The following is a 20,421-nucleotide window of genomic DNA, read 5'->3' as shown; positions in this document are numbered from 1 at the left end:
ATCTCAATTATCAAAATAATGTATTTCCCCCCTGATCTTTTTACTGGCACAATTCAGATATTTCCAAGTCCACCCCAGTTCTTAACAAAGTCTATTTTTGTTTTCTAAAATGTCATTGTGTATTGTAATGCCATATTTTTGTCGCTAGCATCCATTCTTCTTGTAGAGTATGGGGTGGACTATCAAACAATATTTTATGTTTTGTTAATTTTTTTTTTTACTTTTTACATTTGTATCCCACTCTTCCTCCAAGGAGCCCAGAATGGTAAACATAGTTATGTTTATCCTAACAACAACCCTGTGAGGTAGGTTAGGCTGAGAGATACATGACTGGCCCAGAGTCACCCAGTGAGCTTCATGATATTTGAACTCTGGTCTTCCCGGTCCTAGATCAACACTCTAACCACTACACCATGCTGAAGTTTGTCCCAGTGGGGATCCTGTAGAGATTGTGTGTGGAGGGGTGGAATCAAGGGTGGAACTGAGTTGTTTCTGAATAAAGTTAAGCAAACATAAGATTGCTTTTTGTGTTTAAGAGGGAAGCAGCTATAAAACAAACAAACAAAATGGATAATTTTTCCATGCTTTATTTTTCCATAGAAATTTTTCCATTTCTAAAATATCTTACTTGGCTGCTTGAAAAACATTTGAGATACAGTGAGCAGAAATTAATTTGGTGGAGGTTTGTGTTTGTTTTTCAACTATATAAATAGGTCAGATAACATGCCAAATAAGATCACAGTCTATTTAGGGTAACAGGAAAATTTGTATAGAATTTTTTTTTTTTAGAAAATTTTTAAAAAAATTGTGACTTTTATTGAAATGAGGAGAAAATTTTCAAGGGAAAATTTCCAACTCAAACCTTTTTAGAAACCCACATCTTTGCATGTGTATCAAGCAGATCCAAGTACCCACTATAAATCTCACTCCTTGTGAGGTTCATCTGGTGTCATCACTTTCTTCTTTTAGATACCAGATGAAAACCTTCTGTTCACTCAGTTTTTTAAATTTGGGTTTGAAAAAATAATAATGTATTGTATTGTATTTTTATTTTATATTGTAATTTTTTTTGTTTTTTGTGTTTTTAATTGTATCTTTTACTCTATTGTTTTATTGTGAGCTGTCCAAAAAACAATTTATGGGGTGACTAAAGAATAAAGCAATAATAATAATAATAATAACAACAACAACAACATGCCCCCCAGTGAAGCACTACCTTGGCGTGGTTGTGGAGCTTGCGTGCTCTGAGGAAGATGAGAGCTATGCCAGAGGTCCAACCATACTGGACAGGTCTCACCAGAGGAGCCAGACAAAAAGTGCCTCTCCCATCAACAATATAGTGAGACGTAACTTTAATAAATCTATACCGGATCGGTTGTCGCCCGGGTCAACAAGGACCGCACCAGGTGCTGGAGTCCCTGGACATCTGGTGGCAAGTGGGCTACAGGACTCAGGATCTTCAGTTGAGCAACCAGGGCTGGAGACTGCAAGGTTACTGGAAGAAACGTTGCTTAACCGGAAAAAATATACAAGAAATGCCAGCATGGAAATAATGATCTGCTATTACAAGTCTAGTCCAACTAGAAGAGGTTATTTTAAAAGAATGTACCAAATTTGGAAAGAGAAGCATCCAGATACAGAAATAACAGAACAAAGGCTAGCAGACCAGAGAAGATTCATAATAAGAAATAAAGTATTCACAGGAGTTGAGCTGGAGGAACTGCAAAGAGCAACACAGGCTCAAGATATGGAAGAAGAATTACCACCAAATGAAGAAGTTGCTCAAGCGCAGGTGGAGGAGGTGTTGGAAATCGAGGATGCCACTCTTGCTGAACTGTTCCAAAATCAAAACCAGGCAACCTCCCCTTTGCCTTCACCTCAAAAACCCAAATGCCGTTTAGCAGAAAAGCAACAAGAACTAAAGCAAAAAATAACTGAGCACATGAACCAAACAACCACCAGGGTTCGACTTCCAGCTCTAAAAATAGTTGCCAAAGAACAACTTTGCTCAGGCATTAAAAGATGTCAATGCCGCACTTGCAGAAATAACGACCAATAATTTGCAAGAAACAAACCAACTAATGTTCAGTGCAGCAACAATAACAACACAAGAGTTCGGATATAAGATCAGTGGACCTGTAAAAAAAGAAAGTAGTACATCACCTAAATGGAAGATTAGATTAGAAAATAAAATCACCAGGCTTAGATCAGATGCTAGTAAATTGAAAGATATGAAAGATAAGAAGCTGAAGAATGAAAACACCAAACAGTATCTGATCCAAAAATACCACCTAGATTCAAGAAAAATTAGAGAAGTCCTGGAAATAATAAAGCAGCAAATCACAGCAGTGTCAAAGAAGATTAGCAGATATGAAGCCAGAATTACACAACACAGGCAGAATCTCCAATACCAATTGAATCAGAGACGTTTCTACCAAAGCACAGAAGGAGAAACTACAAGAAACATCGAAACACCAAATAAAGAAGAAACAGTGCAATTCTGGGGGAAATTATGGGACAATCCAATAGATTATAATAAAAAAGCAGGCTGGGTGAAAGAGGTTGAAAAATGTAACAAACAAATGCAGGATCTAATAATAACACCAGAATTAATAAGTGAAAGAGCAAAGAAAATTAAAAATTGGACTGCACCAGGCAACGATGAAGTGCATGGCTTTTGGCTTAAACACCTAACAAGCCTTCATAAACAACTATCAAAACAGTTCTATCACATTTTGCAAGGAGGTGATATTGAACAGTGGCTAACAACTGGGAAAACTCATCTCATCATGAAAGACCCAGCAAAAGGTGCAGTTCCAAGTAATTATAGACCGATAACCTACCTGCCAAACATGTTCACATTATTAACTGGAATAATAGCAGATGAAGTGATGCAACACTTATTAACTAACAAACAGCTTCCAGTTGAACAGAAAGGAAATTGCCCGAACACCAGAGGCACAAAAGACCAGCTGCTGATTGACAAAATGATTTTAGAAAATTGCAAGAGAAGAAAAACCAATCTAAGTGTTGCATGGATTGACTACAAGAAAGCCTTCAACTCATTGCCTCACACATGGACACTAAAATGTTTAGAAACAACTGGTGTCAGCAAAAATGTTCAGATATTTATTTAAAAAGCAATGAGCATGTGGAGTACACAGTTAACTATCAATGGCGAGACACTTGGACAGGTTAGCATTAGAAGAGGTATTTTCCAAGGGGACTCACTATCTCCTCTGTTGTTTGTAATCGCCATGACTCCACTTTCACAAATACTAAACAAAACAGGCCTCGGATACCAAACATCTAAAACATAAAGTAAAATCAATCATCTGCTGTGCATGGACTATCTGAAGTCGTATGGAAAGTCCCAGTCAGAAATCGAATCACTGCTAAACACTGTCCGTTATTCAGTAACGATATAGCAATGGAATTTGGACTAGACAAGTGTTCTGCATTAATAATGAACAGAGGGAAAATAACAAAAACAGAAGGAATAGAACTGCCCAATGGAAGCAACATCAAGAACCTGGAAGAGAAAGAACATTACAAATACTTGGGCATTCTCCAGGCGGATAACATTGCACACGCTGAAGTTAAAAGAAAAATTGGAAGTGAATACATCAGAAGAGTCAGAAAAATCCTCAAGTCCAAACTCAATGGCGGGAACACCATACAAGCCATAAACACCTGGGTTATACCTGTTATCAGATACACTGCAGGAATAATAGACTGGACCCAGGCAGAGCTAGAGACGCTAGATCGTAAGACCAGGAAAATCATGACCATCAATCATGCTCTGCACCCCCACAGTGATGTAGATAGGCTATACCTCCCTCACAGCTCAGGTGGAAGAGGAATGCTGCAAGTCCATCAAACAGTAGAGGAGGAGAAAAGAGGCCTTGCAGAATATATCAAGGACAGTGAAGAAGATGCACTTCAAATGGTCAATAATGAGAAACTATTCAACACCAATGAAACAAAACAGGCCTACAAGAAAGAACAAGTCAAGAACCAAGCAGAAAAATGGAAAAATAAGCCACTGCGTGGTCAATATTTGCACAATATAAGTGGAAAATCAAACATCACCAAGACCTGGCAATGGCTTAAGAATGGCAACTTGAAGAAAGAAACAGAGCGTTTAATACTGGCTGCACAAGAACAGGCACTAAGAACAATGCAATAAGAGCAAAAGTCAAAAAATCCACAACAAACAGCAAGTGCCGCCTTTGTAAAGAAGCAGATAAAACCGTGGGCCACTTAATCAGCTGTTGTAAAAAGATCGCACAGACTGACTACAAACAAAGGCATGACAAGGTAGCAGGGATGATACACTGGAACATCTGCAAAAAATACAACCTATCTGTAGCCAAACATTGGTGGGACCATAAAATTGAAAAAGTTGTAGAAAATGAAGATGCAAAAATATTATGGGACTTCCGACTACAAACAGACAAACATCTGCCACACAATACACCAGATATAACTGTAGTCGAGAAGTAAGAAAAACAAGTTAAAATAATCGACATAGCAGTACCAGGGGATAGCAGAATAGAAGAAAAAGAAATAGAAAAAATAACAAAATACAAAGATCCACAAATTAAAATTGAAAGGCTGTGGCAGAAGAAGACCAAAATAACCCCAGTGGTAATTGGTGCCCTAGGTGCAATCCCAAAAGACTGTGACGATATCTATAACAATTGACAATAAAATTCAGCCATCCCAGGTCCTTGGGAAGGACTCGATGTCTGTATAAAACAAACCAGTCAATAACACCTGTCTGACTGTGTAAATAAATAAATAATATGCTAAGATTCACATTATAAATGAATTCACTGAAAGTGTTTTCAGTTTTATACCTTTTTAATGGAATCCTTCCTGAAGCTTTCCATGTTTCTAGATTCTGGTTGCTAGATTCCATGTTTTATGGATGAACATGTTGAAACTCTGTAACTGTGTTTCCCAACCAAGGTGCCATGGGAAACCTGTGTCCCACATAACACTGCCTGGTGCACTGCACTGACTTCTGAGTCTGCTCCAAAAGCAGGGGTTTTAAATTCCCTTCTTTTGGAGGCAACTTGCCCCATAATGCACTGGGAAGGACCCATCCCTCCCAGCACATAAAAGAAATGAGTTGACTCCAAAGATGAATTGTTCCATAATGCACCAGGAGGGCCCTATCCTTGCTAGTGCATAACAAATAAATAAACCTTTAAAAATGTGCAGCAGCTTTGTATAAGAGGTGTGTGTATGTGAGAGAGAGATTGAGAGTGAGAGTGAGTACAAGTACACAGGGAGTCAAAAGGGTGAGTGTGTCTGTACTCAAGAAATAATGTGACTCAATCTTTTTTCCTTTTAAAAAGTGTCTCAAAAAAACTTCAATATGAAAGTTATTTCCCACTGTGCTGAACTCTGTGCAGTGCTGCACTTTCCCCAGCACCAAGGGGCCCCATAGGCGAAACCAAACCCCATCTTGAAAAGTGCACTGGGGGGTGTCATTCTTCCCCATGCTGTCCCTATACATTTCCAGAGCTCTGTGCGCGCCTTCCAAGATGGTGCTGCGTCACTGTTTCCCCTAATGGGCTCTGTTTCCCCTAATAGGAAAGTACAGAAGTGCAGCGTTGTGTGGTGGGAATGGCTGCCTCTGCCAGTTCCAAGGGGACTGTATAGAGTATTTGGCTTCAGCTTCAGCTTCACACAGGCCTAAAACAATCAGTTAGGAAGCTGCACTTAGGCTTAGTGAGGCGCACCACTGGCTCATGAGCCTTGCATGAAGCTGTCGTGCGTGAATGGATGGAGTTCGGGGCAGAGCTGGACAGTCCAGTGGTTTGGTGGAGCCAACACTTTGATTGATTGATTTGTTGATTTGATTTGATTTTATTTGTATACCGCCCTTCCAAAATGGCTCAGGGCGGTTTCTGGACTTTTCTGGACTCAAATGTGCCACAAGCAAAAAATGTGCATGCAAACAGATGCTGCAGATGGCAAAAGCTGTAAAACAAGCCACTTTGCAGGGGGCAATTAACATTTCATAAACTGTCTTGCTCTGGTTTTGTGTGCAGCTAAGGTGCTCAGTCTTTAGGCCTTAATTGGGAATTAACTGGGCAGGTATTTTGCTGGTGAGCTTCTTTTCCCAAATGGAAACAGTGATTGAAATATTTTAGATTATCTATGTTATATCCCATCAGATGCAGTGGTGCAGTGGGGAAGCAGCTTTGCCTAGGGAGCAAGAGGCTGTTAGTTTGAATCTCTGCCGGTGTGCTTCCCAGACTGTGCCTAGTAAAGATATATTTGTAGTCACCTGTATCAGGCAGCAACGATATAGGAAGGTGCTGGAGGCGGATACTCACTTCAGTGACAACGGCAAAGGCATCCTCTCATACTGCATGGGAGAAGGCACCTCCTCAGGGGTGTAGCAAGGTTGGGTGGGCCCAGAGACAAGATTTTAAAATGGGCCTCCCCTCACTAAAGTTCAGCTCATGACGTAAAGAAATCTTAAATGAGGCCGAATAGTGGTAACAAAAAGCATAGTAAAATTTTCATATATATCTCCTATGTGCCACAATAGAACATCATCCTAAATTATTTTTAAAAGATTTTGTAAATTGTGGACGATGCAAGTCATTTAATGGTACTAGAGAAAGACCTGCTGTTCTGGTAGCTCCAGGTCTTAACACTCACATCAGTTTCAGAGGATGAATGGATGAATACAACTGAAGGAAGCTGGGGGAGTCAGTCATATGACTTGCCTCTGGGGGTGGCAATGCAGTGGGTTTCCCCTTGCCCTATTATAGTTACACCCCTGCCCCTCCTGTATTCAGCAAAGAAAACCACATGGTTCTGTGGTCAACATTGACTCAACAGCACAATCTGTTATATCCCAAATCTCATGTATTGTTCTTCTCTCCCAGATTTGGAAAGTCCTGAAGGAATAGCTCTTGATCATCTTGGGCGCACCATTTTCTGGACCGACTCTCAGCTTGACAGAATAGAGGTAGCAAGGCTGGATGGCAGCCAGCGCCGAGTGCTGTTTGACACCGACCTTGTGAACCCCAGAGCCATTGTAGTAGATCCTATGAGAGGGTAGGTAGATACCTTGTGAACATGCTATTATTTGTAGAAAATGCTTTTTGAGAACTTGTTTTATTTCAGTAGTCCACATTACACGCAGCAGAATGTCAGTACTAGGGACTCATCAGGGCTGCTGCAGAACATGAGGGGCAGTCTTTATTTCCTTGAAATAAAGCAAGATCTGAAACTAACTTCAAACCTTGGGTTCAGATCTTGGCTTATCTCAAGGAAGTTGGTTAGCATAAATCAGAGCTGCACAACTTTGGCTCTCCTGCAAATGCTGAAGTACAGCTCCTATAATCCCAGACCATTGGCTATTCTGGCTGGGAATGATGAGAGTTGTTGTCAAAAAACAGCTGGAGGGCTGAAGTTATGTAAACCTGCTAACAGCAAAGATGCATTTTTAAAAAATGATTCTTTATATTTAGCAGGGGGAGAGCAACTGGGCTTATCCATCCCCAGCACAGCATCCCTCCAGTGGCTGTTGCTGGTGTGTACCTTAACATTTCTTTTTTAGATTTGTGAGCCCTTTGGGGACAGGGAGAGCCTTTTCTCATGATCGGTGAGAAAGGGCTACAGGATGAGTGGAGAAGAAGCCTTGAAATGCTTATCTCCCTGCAGATGATCCGGGCTGCTGGTCTGGGTGTGGAGATCACGCACCCAGATGTGCAGCTGCCCCCATGGACAGCATGGAAGGTCGGGAGCTGGGGTGCGTCACCCTGCCCCCTGGAACTCCCATATCACCTGTGGGTGCACAGTACATTATGGGGATCCCCCCCCACAACGCCGGCTGGGAGCCCCTCTTAATTTGTTTTAACCACAACTGGTAGATTTAGAAATAATTAGAATTAGACTTGCAGGGGGGTGGGGAGATTTGCTCCTAAGACTCAGGGACATTGCACAGAGCCAAGATTTAATGTGATGCAGCACGAGTTCTGAACTGCCCTTGTGATAAAACTTACCAGGTATGTAAGTTTTAAATCTCTGCATGCAAAAGGAGGAGGGAGGGACAATGGAAGGAAGAATGTCAGCCTGAGATTCAAAGCTGCTTATGCTGATAATGATGCTAAACCATGATTTAGCATTATCTCTGAACATCCTCAGTTTGTGCATAGCCAGATGTATAAATTGGCTATAGTAAGCAAACTTAATAAATACTTGAGTATTAAATAAATAAACAAATAAATGAAGTTAGTAAATACTTCAAACAAAATTGAGTAATCTGATTGATTGTATTTTACCACTCAGGTTGCTCAAACCATTTTTTGTTTATCATTGTCTCCCACCCCACCCCTAACTTTATCACATGTTTGGATAACTTCATGGAGAAGGGGAGTAACAGCATGAGAGAGGGCATTCCCTCAGCTCCTGCCTGCGGGCTTCCCAGTGGCACTTGGTAGGCCACTGTTTGAAACAGGATGCTGGACTAGATGGGCCTTGGGCCTGATTCTGCAGGGCTGTTCCTATATTCCTTTTAATTCTATTTTTATTTTTACATACAGAAACCTTTATTGGACAGACTGGTACAGAGAGGCTCCTAAAATTGAAATGTCATACATGGATGGTACAAACAGACGGATTCTCGTTAAAGATGATTTGGGGTTACCAAATGGGCTGACTTTAGACACTTATTCTTCATTGTTGTGCTGGGTAGATGCAGGTAAAAATTTATTCACAGTTTTCACTGAATTAAGTGTGTGAACTTCTGGCTCTCAAAATGCAAGGTGGGCCTTCTAGGAAGGTGGGTAGTTTAGAATTGTTAGGAAGCAGCATGACACCTGTACAAATGATTTTCTTCTTAGTGTTGAAAAAGTTGTTTATTTATTTATTTTTTATTTATTTATTTGATTTATATACCGCCCTTCCGAAATGGCTCGTTTAGGGCTAGACATACAGCCTCTTCTCATGAGCAGTGAAAAGGGCTAGAGGGTGGGCTGAGGGGAAGGCTGGTTTAACATACCTTCCCTGCAGATGAGCAGTTCTTCCTCCTAGGGTGGGCACATCACCCGCCCAGATGACCACCGGCTCCTGCTGGTAGCTCCGAAGGTTGGGGTGTGTTGCCCCATGCCCCACACTCCCCGGAGCTCCAGTAATGCACCGTGTGAGTACATGGTGCACTACAGGGATCTTTCCTCCCCAAGTCTTTTTTGTTTTTACATTTTAAATTTTTATAGGCCTTTACAATAGCTTACAATTAAGTAAATATTATTATTATTACATTTATATCTCGCTCTTCCTCCAAGGAGCCCAGAGCAGTGTACTACATACTTAAATTTCTCTTTCACAACAACCCTGTGAAGTAGGTTAGGCTGAGAGAGAAGTGACTGGCCCAGAGTCACCCAGCTAGTATCATGGCTGAATTAGGATTTGAACTCGGGTCTCCCCAGTCCTAGTCCAGCACTCCAACCACTACACCACCGCTTACTTATCTGCGCGGTTCATGTTAATTTTACATATAAACCATTGCTATAATAATTCAAAACATAGATACTCCACATTACTACTCAATTTTATCCAACCAAACCTGCTGTTATTACTATATTTCAAACCATGCTGAAAAGTCCATTTTAGAAAAATAGTTAAGCAAAGTAAAAATGGTTCCCAATCTTCTTTGAAAGATTCCAAATTTTCATCCCTTATAACGGATGAAATTATATCTTATTTATTTGTTTTTTGTTATTTCTCTGTGTGAACTGCCCTGAGCCATTTTTGGAAGGGCGGTATAGAAATCGAATAAATAAATAATAATAATAAATAAATAATAAGTGCTGTAAGCTTTGCCATCTCAGCATATTCCAAAATTTTTATCAAACAGTCGTCTTTTGAGGGCATTTTAGTGTCTTTCCATTTCTGTGCATATACTTGGGTTATTCCCAGCAGGAATAATGGCTAATATTATAATGCCTTATACAAAACTATGGTGCGACCACACTTGGAGTGCTGCGTACAATTCTGGTCACCACATCTTAAAAAGGACATTGTAGAACTGGAAAAGGTACAGAATAGAGCAACCAAGATTATCAGGATCTGATAGAGCACCTTTCTTATGAGGCAAGACTACAACACCTGGGGCTTTTTAGTTTAGAAAAAAGACAACTGCGGGGAGACATGATAGAGGTCTATAAAATCATGCATGGTGTGGAGAAAGTGGAGAGAGAGAAATTCTTTTCCCTTTCACACAACACTAGAACCAGGGGTCACTCCATGAAATTGATTGCCAGGAGGTCTAGGACCAACAAACGGAAGTACTTTTTCACACAACGCGTGATCCACTTGTGGAACTCTCTGCCACAGGATGTGGTGACAGCCAACAACCTGGATGGCTTTAAGAGGGGTTTGGATGACTTCATGGAGGAGAGGTCTATCAATAGCTACTAGTCGGAGGGCTGTGGGCCACCTCCAGCCTCAAAGGCAGGATGCCTCTGAGTACCAGTTACAGGGGAGTAATGGCAGGAGAGAGGGCACGCCCTCAACTCCTGCCTGTGGCTTCCAGCGGCATCTGGTGGGCCACTGTGCGAAACAGGATGGGCCTTGAGCCTGATCCAGCAGGGCTGTTCTTATGAAGGATTCTGGCCTCTTAGGAAATGTCATTTTAAAAAATTTCTTCAAATCATTATATATCATATCCCCAAAAGCCTTTGCCTTCCCGCATGACCACCACATATGGAAAAAAGTTCCTTCACATTGTCCACATTTCCAATTCTCCTCCCCAAGTTAGTCAGCTGTGGATGCAAGGCTGACACACAATCAGGTAAATGGAGTTAGGAGAGTGCTCGCTCTCCTAACCCCATTTGGAAGGGTGACTCCACAAGTGGGTTTGACACCATGGTGCCACCGAGATCGCGCCCAATCCTGGTGGTTCACATGTGCATGCAAAACCGGGCTGGGCTCCCTTAGTGCGGTTTTGCACGCACATGTGAATAGCCTCCTAGAGTTATTCCAATTTCTTTTCCTCCAAGAGCATACTTGCAAGCTGTTTGATTGGATTCTAACCTTCAGTAGAGCACTCCTCTGTTGTTGGAAGCTCTTTTGCAAATGGAAAGAGAGTTATATTCATGCAAAGGGAACTGAAGAAAATGAAAACTCTGGTGTTCCTTTGGTTTAGTTTTTTAAAAGGTGTGTCACTGCCACTTTTCTCCTTACGGCGGACATTTGGCCCCACCGATTTTTCATGTGCTAATTACAACTGTGACATGATGACTGGTGTCCGATCATCTACTACTCTTTGTTTTCTTATCACATGAAAGAAATGCCTGTTAGAGGAAAAGACAGTGGCATGTGATACTCTGTTGCACTATGTGAATTAGTCACTGTGGATTCTTATGGCCAGTTTTGAAGATTATTGTCATCTGATAACTTGTCACATGTATGTCTTCTATTAATTGGTATTAATGCTTTCATGTGTGTATCATGAGAGCTGACAGTGGAATTACCAAAAAACATGCTAACATTTTACAATTGATATTTAACAGACCATTTCAGTTGGGCTTAAAAAAATAGTCTTATGTATTTATATTTAGCCTCATTTTTTTCTGGAGGAAGCCAGTAGGACACTCTGATTGTGGTTTAGGAATAACCCTCTGACATGAAGGGTTGATGACATTGTGTTTGGAGGCTCAGTGTTTTTGCTGAACTGGTCTTGTGGTAGACCAGAGAAGAGAGAATGTGGAAGGTGGACGAGAGGTGGTCTTGTGGTAGCAAGCATGACTTGTCCCCTTAAGCTAAGCAGGATCTGCCCTGGTTGCATACGAAAGGAAGCCTAGAAGTGTGTCACTCTGGGAAGAGCATCTAGGCTCCAAGTTCCTTCCCTGGCATCTCCAAGATAAGGCTGAGAGAGATTCCTGCCTGCAACCTTGGAGAAGCCACTGCCAGTCTGTGTAGACAATACTGAGCGAGATGGACTTATGGTCTGACTCAGTATATGGCAGCTTCCTATGTTCCTATGTTCTGTTAGTAAACAATACTTTATGTTGCTGTGTGATCAGTCTTGCATCTTTTCTGAACACTCTAAATTACTTGCACCTGCAGTTCTTAAATATGGCTCCTAAAAGAACTTTCCTACCAATGAACATAAATGCAACCAACCTGATAAGGTTCTTCATTATGTCTTCAAAAAGTGGAATTAGTGATATAAAGCTCATGAAACAGGGCAATGAATCTAGTCCCATGTTGATATATACTTGGGTACAGTACTTGCACTGAAGGTTATTGCAGATGGTTATTTCCAAGTGCTGCATTAAATATGCTATACTTTTTTTGGTAATAAATAACACATTTTTCAGAAACTTTACTGGATGCAATTGTAACTAGAATACCTAGGAGAAATCTCCTCTTCCTAATGGATGCAAACAAAGGATTTAAATGTAATGCAGAATATCTTTGACTGGCTGTTGGACATACATAGTCCTCCCAGGTAGTTAAAGGCATTGTTTGTAAGTGGAGAGCAATAAACTATCTCCTTAAGGAAAATAATATATAAATAATACTCTAACCCAAACCCCATAGGGATATTCTTTATAGGGATATTATTTACTTTGCACCAAGCACAAGGAGAATATGAGGCAGCAGTATCAGAATTTACACTGAGGACCCTGTATACCCAATGCAAAATAATTGATGGTAACTGATGAAGGGAAAAGTGACTATTATACACAAAAATTGTTGCCTTGAGATCTGTTGTAGACAAAATTCGGGATGGGTGAGGCACGGAAGCAGCTTATTGGAAACTACAGTTCTATACATGTTCCTCTTTTTGCTTTTGCGTCATTGTGTCTTTTCTCCTTACAAAAGGACTATTTGTCACATACAAAGACCATATTGTTTTTATTGCATTCAGGCACCAAGAGAGTTGAATGTATGGACCCCAATCAGCTTGGTCGGCGAAAGATCCTTGAGGGAATCCAGTATCCTTTCAGCATTACAAGCTATGGGAAGAATTTGTTTTACACAGACTGGAGAAGGTATGACGATCTGCATTACAAATTATTCACTTGTCATCCCCCCCCGCCCCTCTTTCCCATTCAGTCTCATAAAAGTTGAATTTGTTTCAGCAGTTTGTGTAATTTTCCTGAGGGGATTCATCCTTCTCTCCAGTCATGCAACTGAAACACTTTATGAGAGGGATGCGTTTGTTCTAACATATATTTTTTTGTCCAGAACATTGAGAATAGGTTTTAAAGTGTAATGTCCCTGCCTTATGACAGAACTTTAAGTGTATAACAGAGAAACTGGTAATTTTGAAGCCCTTCTTCTTAGTCAATATACAGTTGTGGAGCCATCATTAAAAAACATACATCTGAGCTATAGTTTATTAAAGACCAAGGATTCAAATCTTCAAGGCTGGTTCTGGACAAAAGCTTAGATGCATTCCTGTACTCTGAAAACATAGTTTGGGAGTAAGCACTTGAAATGTCCAAGATTGGCCTCACTACAGCAGTACATTGATGCAGTAGTGGCTGTCGTGACTGTTCATGTTTTGACCTGAGGTTAAAAGTCTCATCCTGGAGCAGTGACTTGGATCCACATGGGCAGCCCAGTCAAAATCGTCAACAAAAGCACCTTTTATATGTATGTGGGGAGGGAGCGGAGCAGAGTCTTATGGAATTATGTTTACAATAATGAAACAGATTATCTTTCCCTCAGCACTCTAAATTTCAGGAAAATGCATGGATAGTACTTAGTGGTGCACAGGATTTATTAGCCAGTTAAGGATACTTCTGTGCATACCACATGGTCCTGGCTAGACTGAGGCAATTGTCTGTCTTGTTTTTCAGTTATAGTGTTGGGAACAATTCAGAAGATCCTGTACTCCAATCTCCAATCTTGTCAAACTGTCCCATACCTAAATGTTTTCAAGATGTGGTTTCTCTATTATGATACATTAAGTTGTCCATAAAAACCTTGGCCACATCTGAGCAGCTGAATTCTCAAAACTAAAAAGTCACATTATTCTTTGAAAAAGAACGTTAATCAGAGTCTTGGGACATTGTGCTGTGGTCATGCTCATAGATAGGATTGGAATAGTTGCAAAACCTGTCATACAAATCAGTTTCATTTCCTCTTTCCCTTCCTACCCTTACCCACCAAATCCATGAAAGCTACAGTTCTGTAGCAGACTTGTCCTTCCTAATGTCTAGTTATATTGGATAGTTTTCAGACTATGTTGCCTGAGGAGGTGGACAGGCTGCTTGAAAGGCTGAGGCCACTTGCATCCTCGGCCCTTGCCCTTCATGGGTGGTGAAGGCTTCTAGGGAGGGACTGGGTCCATGGGTGGCAGGGTTGGTGAATGACTCTCTAGAGCAGGGGGTGGTGCCCCCTCATCTGAACGAGGCAGTCACTAGGCCCCTCCTAAAAAAAATCCCTGTTTGGACCCAAATGATTTAAACCTGGGTTGGGCAGCTCATGTGCAGCACCAGGATTGAGGCCACAAGCCTGACATTTTGACTTTTTGGCCTCTGCCACAAGCCTGACTTTTTGACCCAGCCCTTAACCAGATTTAGAGGGTGCAAGTGTGCCCTCAACCTCAGGGCCAGGGTCACGGCTGCATGCAGCCAGAGCACACACAGAAGTGGGCACCTAGAGCGCCTGACTCATGGGGAGTTCTCCCAATGCACTGTGCTTGTTGTGCAGTGTATTGTGGGATACCTGGAGGCTGGGCCTCATTTTCCCAGTCTCCAGGATGAGGCTCATGGAAGCTCACATCGTGTAGGTGCGCAAGCCATGTGGATGTGCTACTCTGCAGATTGTCTGGGTGGGGGAAGTAGGTCCAACCCTGCTTTCCCCCCTCCTGCCCTCCCCACTGCTGCCACGGTCATGTGAATGACCTCATTGTCTTATTCCATTCTTCTTCTTCTCAATCTCCAACTTCTCCTTTTTAATGTTTTATGTATTGTATGCTTGTAGAGATGCTGTGGTGGCAGTGGATCGCACAATCTCAAAAGAGAATGATAACTTTCAGCCTTATAAGCGCACTCGTCTTTATGGCATAACTACAGCTTTGGCTCAGTGCCCACAAGGTAATTCTCAAGATCCCTTTTATTTTAAGCATCAGAATCTAAATATATGAATATATAGAATTATAGCATCTCTACTGCATGACTACTAGAAACCAATAAAAGTCAAGCTAGCGATTCAGTAATGGGCATACTGATAGCTTATCTTTTTTACCTCTTGATTGAGTCACCTACAGAAACTAAAAATACACAAGAGTTATTAATTACTCCCTTTTCAGTTGTTTCCTTGCTACACAAATGCCATTAATTATCAACAGAGGAGTCTGAAGTTTCCCTTGCATTAAGGTGATTGCCATGACCTATGCAAACATTGTTTATGACTTCACAGTCAGGCTTTATTCTGGAATCAGAACTTGAAAAACATATTGATTGTCCCCAGTTGTTCATCTTGTTGTTCCTATTGTTTGACAAACAGAATATTTTAGAAAAGAGAAAGTGTTAGGCTGAATAAAGTAATTCATAATAGAAGCATGTACAAAACTTTCAGCTTAAACAAACAAATAGTTACAAGTCCCAAATGCTCTCTGTGGAATTGGAAAATGTTACAAAGATAGCTTTTCTGTTCGCGGGGTGGGGGACTCTTTTTTGTTAGCTTCATAAACATACTGTGTGAATGGAGTCCTAGCTGCTTAATTTATTGGGTCTAGACAGATTTGATCAGTGATTTGATGTCAAGTTCACTTGCCCCAGGTTTAGAATGTTGAGATGGAAGTGGGACTGACAGTTTCCCAAGGAACTGCAGCCTATGCATGCCATCATCAGACCATCAATATCATGCTCAAACCTGTGGCAATGGGCATATTTTAGATGAAAGCGAGGAAAGTGAATAAGTAGTTGACTCTTGTGTTTTTCCTGGAAAATTCTAATATATTTTGTAATAACATTTTTACACAAGTAATTTTGTCCTTTCCCCCAACCCTTGAGAATTCTGCACCTCTTGCTACCTTGATTGAGATAGGGTATCTGAGGGTGGAACTTTACATTTCAACTGAAAATGGCATCCGTATATCAATTCTACACTCCCTCCTACCATAATGTGTAGGATCACGTATCCTGTGTTGTGATCAGCAGCAGCTGGTGCAGGTGTTACTGGGCGGGGTGCAGATGGCACCTTTAGCAGTAAATTACTAGGTGCTTACCTCTCCTCCCGCTTCACCTGAAAGCAGTTTTGAGCAGCGGCGCACCGCCCAGTGCCCACTGTGGTGGAGGGTCGGCTCTCCACACATGTGCAGAGGCCAAGCTGAGTGGTGAAGCCGATCCTCCGCCACAGAGGGTGCTGCTCAAAACAGCTTTCAGGTGCGGTGGGAGGAGAGCTAAGCACCTAGTAACACCTAGTCGCTGGAGCAGCTGCTAAAGGTGGGCCGCTGCCTGCACCAGCTGCCGCTGGTTGTGATGTCATGTTCATTGCCACACCACCATTCCACATCACTGGCCCTGGTTTTTCCCATTCTGTGAGGGGAAAACATGTCATAACAGGTTATAGGATAACAACTTGCCTAAGAAGGAAGAACTCAACATGATGACAGCCCCTGTCTTCCATTACATCCAATTTCTCTCTTACTATATAACCATATGGCCATATGACCGTATGGCCATTGCTTTCTAAACCTTTGATGTGAACACAAATGAGCTATAACAGCTCAGTTTCTTTAGTCAGTCACACACCACCTTTGACCCTCTTTCTGTTGGAGGCAGATTGAAACCATCATTTTAAGCTAATTTGATTCTGTTTATGTGATGCCATGTAATTGCTAACAGCCATTTAAAAATGATAGAGTTATGGACAATATTACCATATTTTGCTGGAAAGAAATCCTGGACCCCATACTGTACAGGTTGGGAACTCTTGTCTGTGAGGAAAGCCTGCAGACCAAGGTTTATATGGTTTCCACTGTTTTAGCGGAAAGTATGTACCTTCCTCCTCCTCCTCCTCTCTGGAATATTTCCAGTACTTGAGAGATGTTCAGTACTGCTACTATTCTGGAGCCAATGAACTGAAAATAAAAAGCTAGAGTTATGGCATCTCTAACACAATGCTTATTTTTCCTATAATATTGTTTTCTTTTTAATACATGTTTTTGTTTGCCTGATATATAGCTAAATGTGCTTTCATTCCCTTGTAGGACATAACTATTGTTCAGTGAATAATGGAGGTTGTACTCATCTATGCCTGGCCACCCCAGGGGGCCGCTCTTGCCGATGCCCAGACAACACCATAGGAGTGGACTGTATAGAAAGAAACTGAAAGCCACAACCTGGAATGTGTTCAGGCAGCAGCCACCTTTGGAAATGTACTGTAAATAAATAGTTAGACGGCCAGTCACATACAAGGACAGATCCTAAAGATAAGATCTCTGTGCTGCCTGCAGCTTTGTGGCTTCAAGCACACATGCTATAACAACAGTGGCTACATAGTGGAATGTTGGCACATCTGTGCAACCCTTTCATTGTACACTTCCCTACTCTTTCTAAAGATGAGTCTGGTGACCAGTTGGGCCTGTGCTGGTTAGATAGCATTTCCTAGTTAAATATTGAAAAAGCTGTAGTATGGAGTATTGAAAAGCACAGGAGACCAGTATCTCAAACGCATGCAGTCGCTTTATGCTGTAAAAGTACTTTGTAAATTCACTTACAAAATACTTCTCTATATAGCCCACCACCAGTGCAACTAGGTTGAAAGTTCATCTGAAATGCTCAGCAGTAAAGTCCTGCTGAAATGGGTTGAGGTAGTGGAAATCCCAAAGGTGAGACGATGTTTGCAATAAAATCCCACAGCCAGCACCTTAAGCAAAAGGAATGCCTTACACTAGGCCCTTGTTTCAAAGGCCTTAATGTTTATAACCACTATGCCTTCAAATGTTCACTCTTAGAAGCTGGCTATACAATACCATCATTAAAAAGAAGGAATGCAATTTGGTACTGTACTAGAAACTGTTGACTTTATAAAAGTAATTCAGTTGTCTTAATGACACTGTGGGGTGTATTCAACTTTTCATTGGATTTTCTGAATGAAAATCTATTTTTCTCCATGTTTGTAGGAGGAGCAAAGGAGTGTGTATGACTCACTGGCCACTTGTACTGGTCTAGTTTCAGTGATTTCAATAGGACCACTTCAAGATAAACTTCAGGACTGAATAACCTCTGTCTGCCCTTCTGGCATGGACTTTTGAATTTCTACAAAACAATGATTAATTTGAACTGAAGAAAAGTGACATGAGTGGGGGAGGGGATTCTGTCAAATTTTCTTCAGTATCTCTTTATTTCCTGTGCTTGCAATTCTTCCTTATTTCATAAGTTTAACAGTAGTTCCTTTTGGAATGTTGCTCTACTACTTTTTGTTGCAATTTTACATGTATGTTCATTTTACATATGCCATGCACATATGTAAACAGTCTTACTCAATGGTCTGTCAAGTAGCCCCCAGATAATCAATCCTAGGTCTTCATGCTATGATTTGCTAGATTAATGCAAAAATTAAGGCCCAGTTTCTGTACCAATTGCTAGCAAGCGCAATGCACCCACCATGGAATTAGCATGCTGTATAAGGAGGATGTGGGTGAAAAGACTGATAAGCAATTCCAAATTTTTCTGCTAAAATAATATTAAACCTTGTTTCTGTTCATAAAGAAGATTGCAACATAAGGAACAAGCAAAGCCCATCGTGATAGCAACCACTTCTGATGCAGTGTTTTAATTTTTTAATTTTTTAAAAAAGATCTTTAGACTCCAGAAGATATTTCTTGCCAGGCTACAACATTATTAAAGCAGAGTCAATTCTGAGCCTTCAGCTCTGTGACAACTTCCTTTTTAATTTTGTATTTATCATTCAAATATCAAATGCTATATTAAATGTTTGAATTTTTGTATAACGTTTGTATAACTATAATGCATTTAACTTTTACACTCTATTATGTCTGAAAAACTGTACATACCAAAAACTGTGCTGAAACAAACCAAAGGTGCTTTTAATAACATTTTTTCCAGAGTTATTTTAATTTCAGGTGATATTAAAGTTTACACGCTGTGCAGCTAATCACAGCACCACCAATAAAAAAATTCTTATGTTTTTGTAAAAAAAACCCAAAAGTTATCTTTTTGTAATATAACACAATGTAAAAGAGTTTTAGATCCACCTTTTACACTTATCTGTATCCTTGTTGCCATGAAAATTTGCTTGCTGGCCACCAGAGCTAATGAATGTACTTTTAAGAGACATAAACTGAGTCCCACGAATTATGACCAGTCCTATAGACTTATACAAATATTCTGAGCAAATTATTAGTATGTGTAACTTGCTGCTGGAAAAACCCACAAATTGTTAATCCAGCATCCAGAATCCAGTCACATGGAGTGTGTGTGTGTGTAAATTCCAGGGATTCATGTCAGAGGAATTACTGGCATGAATCCTTAGAATTATTAAAGGTAATGTATAAACTATCTCGAAAAGTAGTTTTTGACAGCTCAGTTCTGTGATGGGTTATACACTAATTGAGGCCCATATATGTCAATTCTGTGCTTGCAGGAATCTGGTTAATATGGGTATAGAATTTGTCATAAGTATATAAAGCCCCAGGGATACAAAGCTGTTCAGACCCATATGCCAGTCCCAACAAGTGTTACCCCATTTATCTATGCAGAATGACTACCATGGCTGTGATGGATTTCTATGAGATGGGGAAGGTGAAGGTGATGTAACCACTGGTCATCACATAACATCACATAAAAGAGGGGGGGGGAACAAACCCATGAAATATAACATAAGCATAACAGAAACAGAAAAATGAATAAATCTTAATAAAATACAATCTTTACAGTGTACCTGTCACTAATCCCATGTGTGGCAGCTCTCGCGAGAGTTCCCAAGCAGCTGCCAATTTTTATTTATTTGTTTATTTATTTAACATTTATATCCCTCTCTTTCTCCAAGGAGCCCAGATCGGTGTACTACATACTTTAAGTTTCTCCTCACAACAACCCTGTGAAGTAGGTTAGGCTGAGAGAGAAGTGACTGGCCCAGAGTCACCCAGCAAGTCTCATGGCTGAATGGGGATTTGAACTCAGGTCTCCCCAGTCCTAGTCCAGCACTCTAACCACTACACCACACCGGCAGAAAGAAACAGCTGGCCAGGAGAATGGCCGAGCAGATGGGGAGAAGAAGCGGCAGCCAGGCCGGCCGGTTAGGAGGGTGGGCAGCACTGAGATCCATGTGGATCGTGGCGCTACAGACAAGCAGCCCAACCCAGGCTGAGCTGCTCATAAGAACAGCCTTAGTGTCTGAATCAGGTGCAGGCACCACCGGGTGGTGGGGAGAGTGGCAAGAGGCACGTTTAAGCAC

General features: G+C 41.1%; 1 protein-coding gene across 2 annotated transcripts in view; it reads left to right on the top strand.

Annotated features, from left to right (window-relative positions):
* Positions 1-19,319, top strand: part of NID1 (nidogen 1) — a 93,694-nt gene extending 74,375 nt beyond the window's left edge. For both annotated transcript variants that reach the window (XM_053300013.1, XM_053300007.1), the window contains 5 exons: positions 6,915-7,086; positions 8,577-8,734; positions 12,911-13,034; positions 14,977-15,089; positions 17,210-19,319. In XM_053300013.1, the coding sequence (XP_053155988.1) occupies positions 6,915-7,086; positions 8,577-8,734; positions 12,911-13,034; positions 14,977-15,089; positions 17,210-17,331 (689 nt within the window). In that variant the 3' untranslated portion in view covers positions 17,332-19,319. The remainder of the gene's footprint in view (positions 1-6,914; positions 7,087-8,576; positions 8,735-12,910; positions 13,035-14,976; positions 15,090-17,209) is intronic.
* The last annotated feature ends 1,102 nt before the right edge of the window (positions 19,320-20,421 follow it).

The sequence above is a fragment of the Hemicordylus capensis genome, chromosome 1 (assembly GCF_027244095.1).
Source record: "Hemicordylus capensis ecotype Gifberg chromosome 1, rHemCap1.1.pri, whole genome shotgun sequence".
Lineage (NCBI taxonomy): Eukaryota > Metazoa > Chordata > Lepidosauria > Squamata > Cordylidae > Hemicordylus > Hemicordylus capensis.
This window is presented reverse-complemented; position numbering and strand designations above follow the sequence as displayed.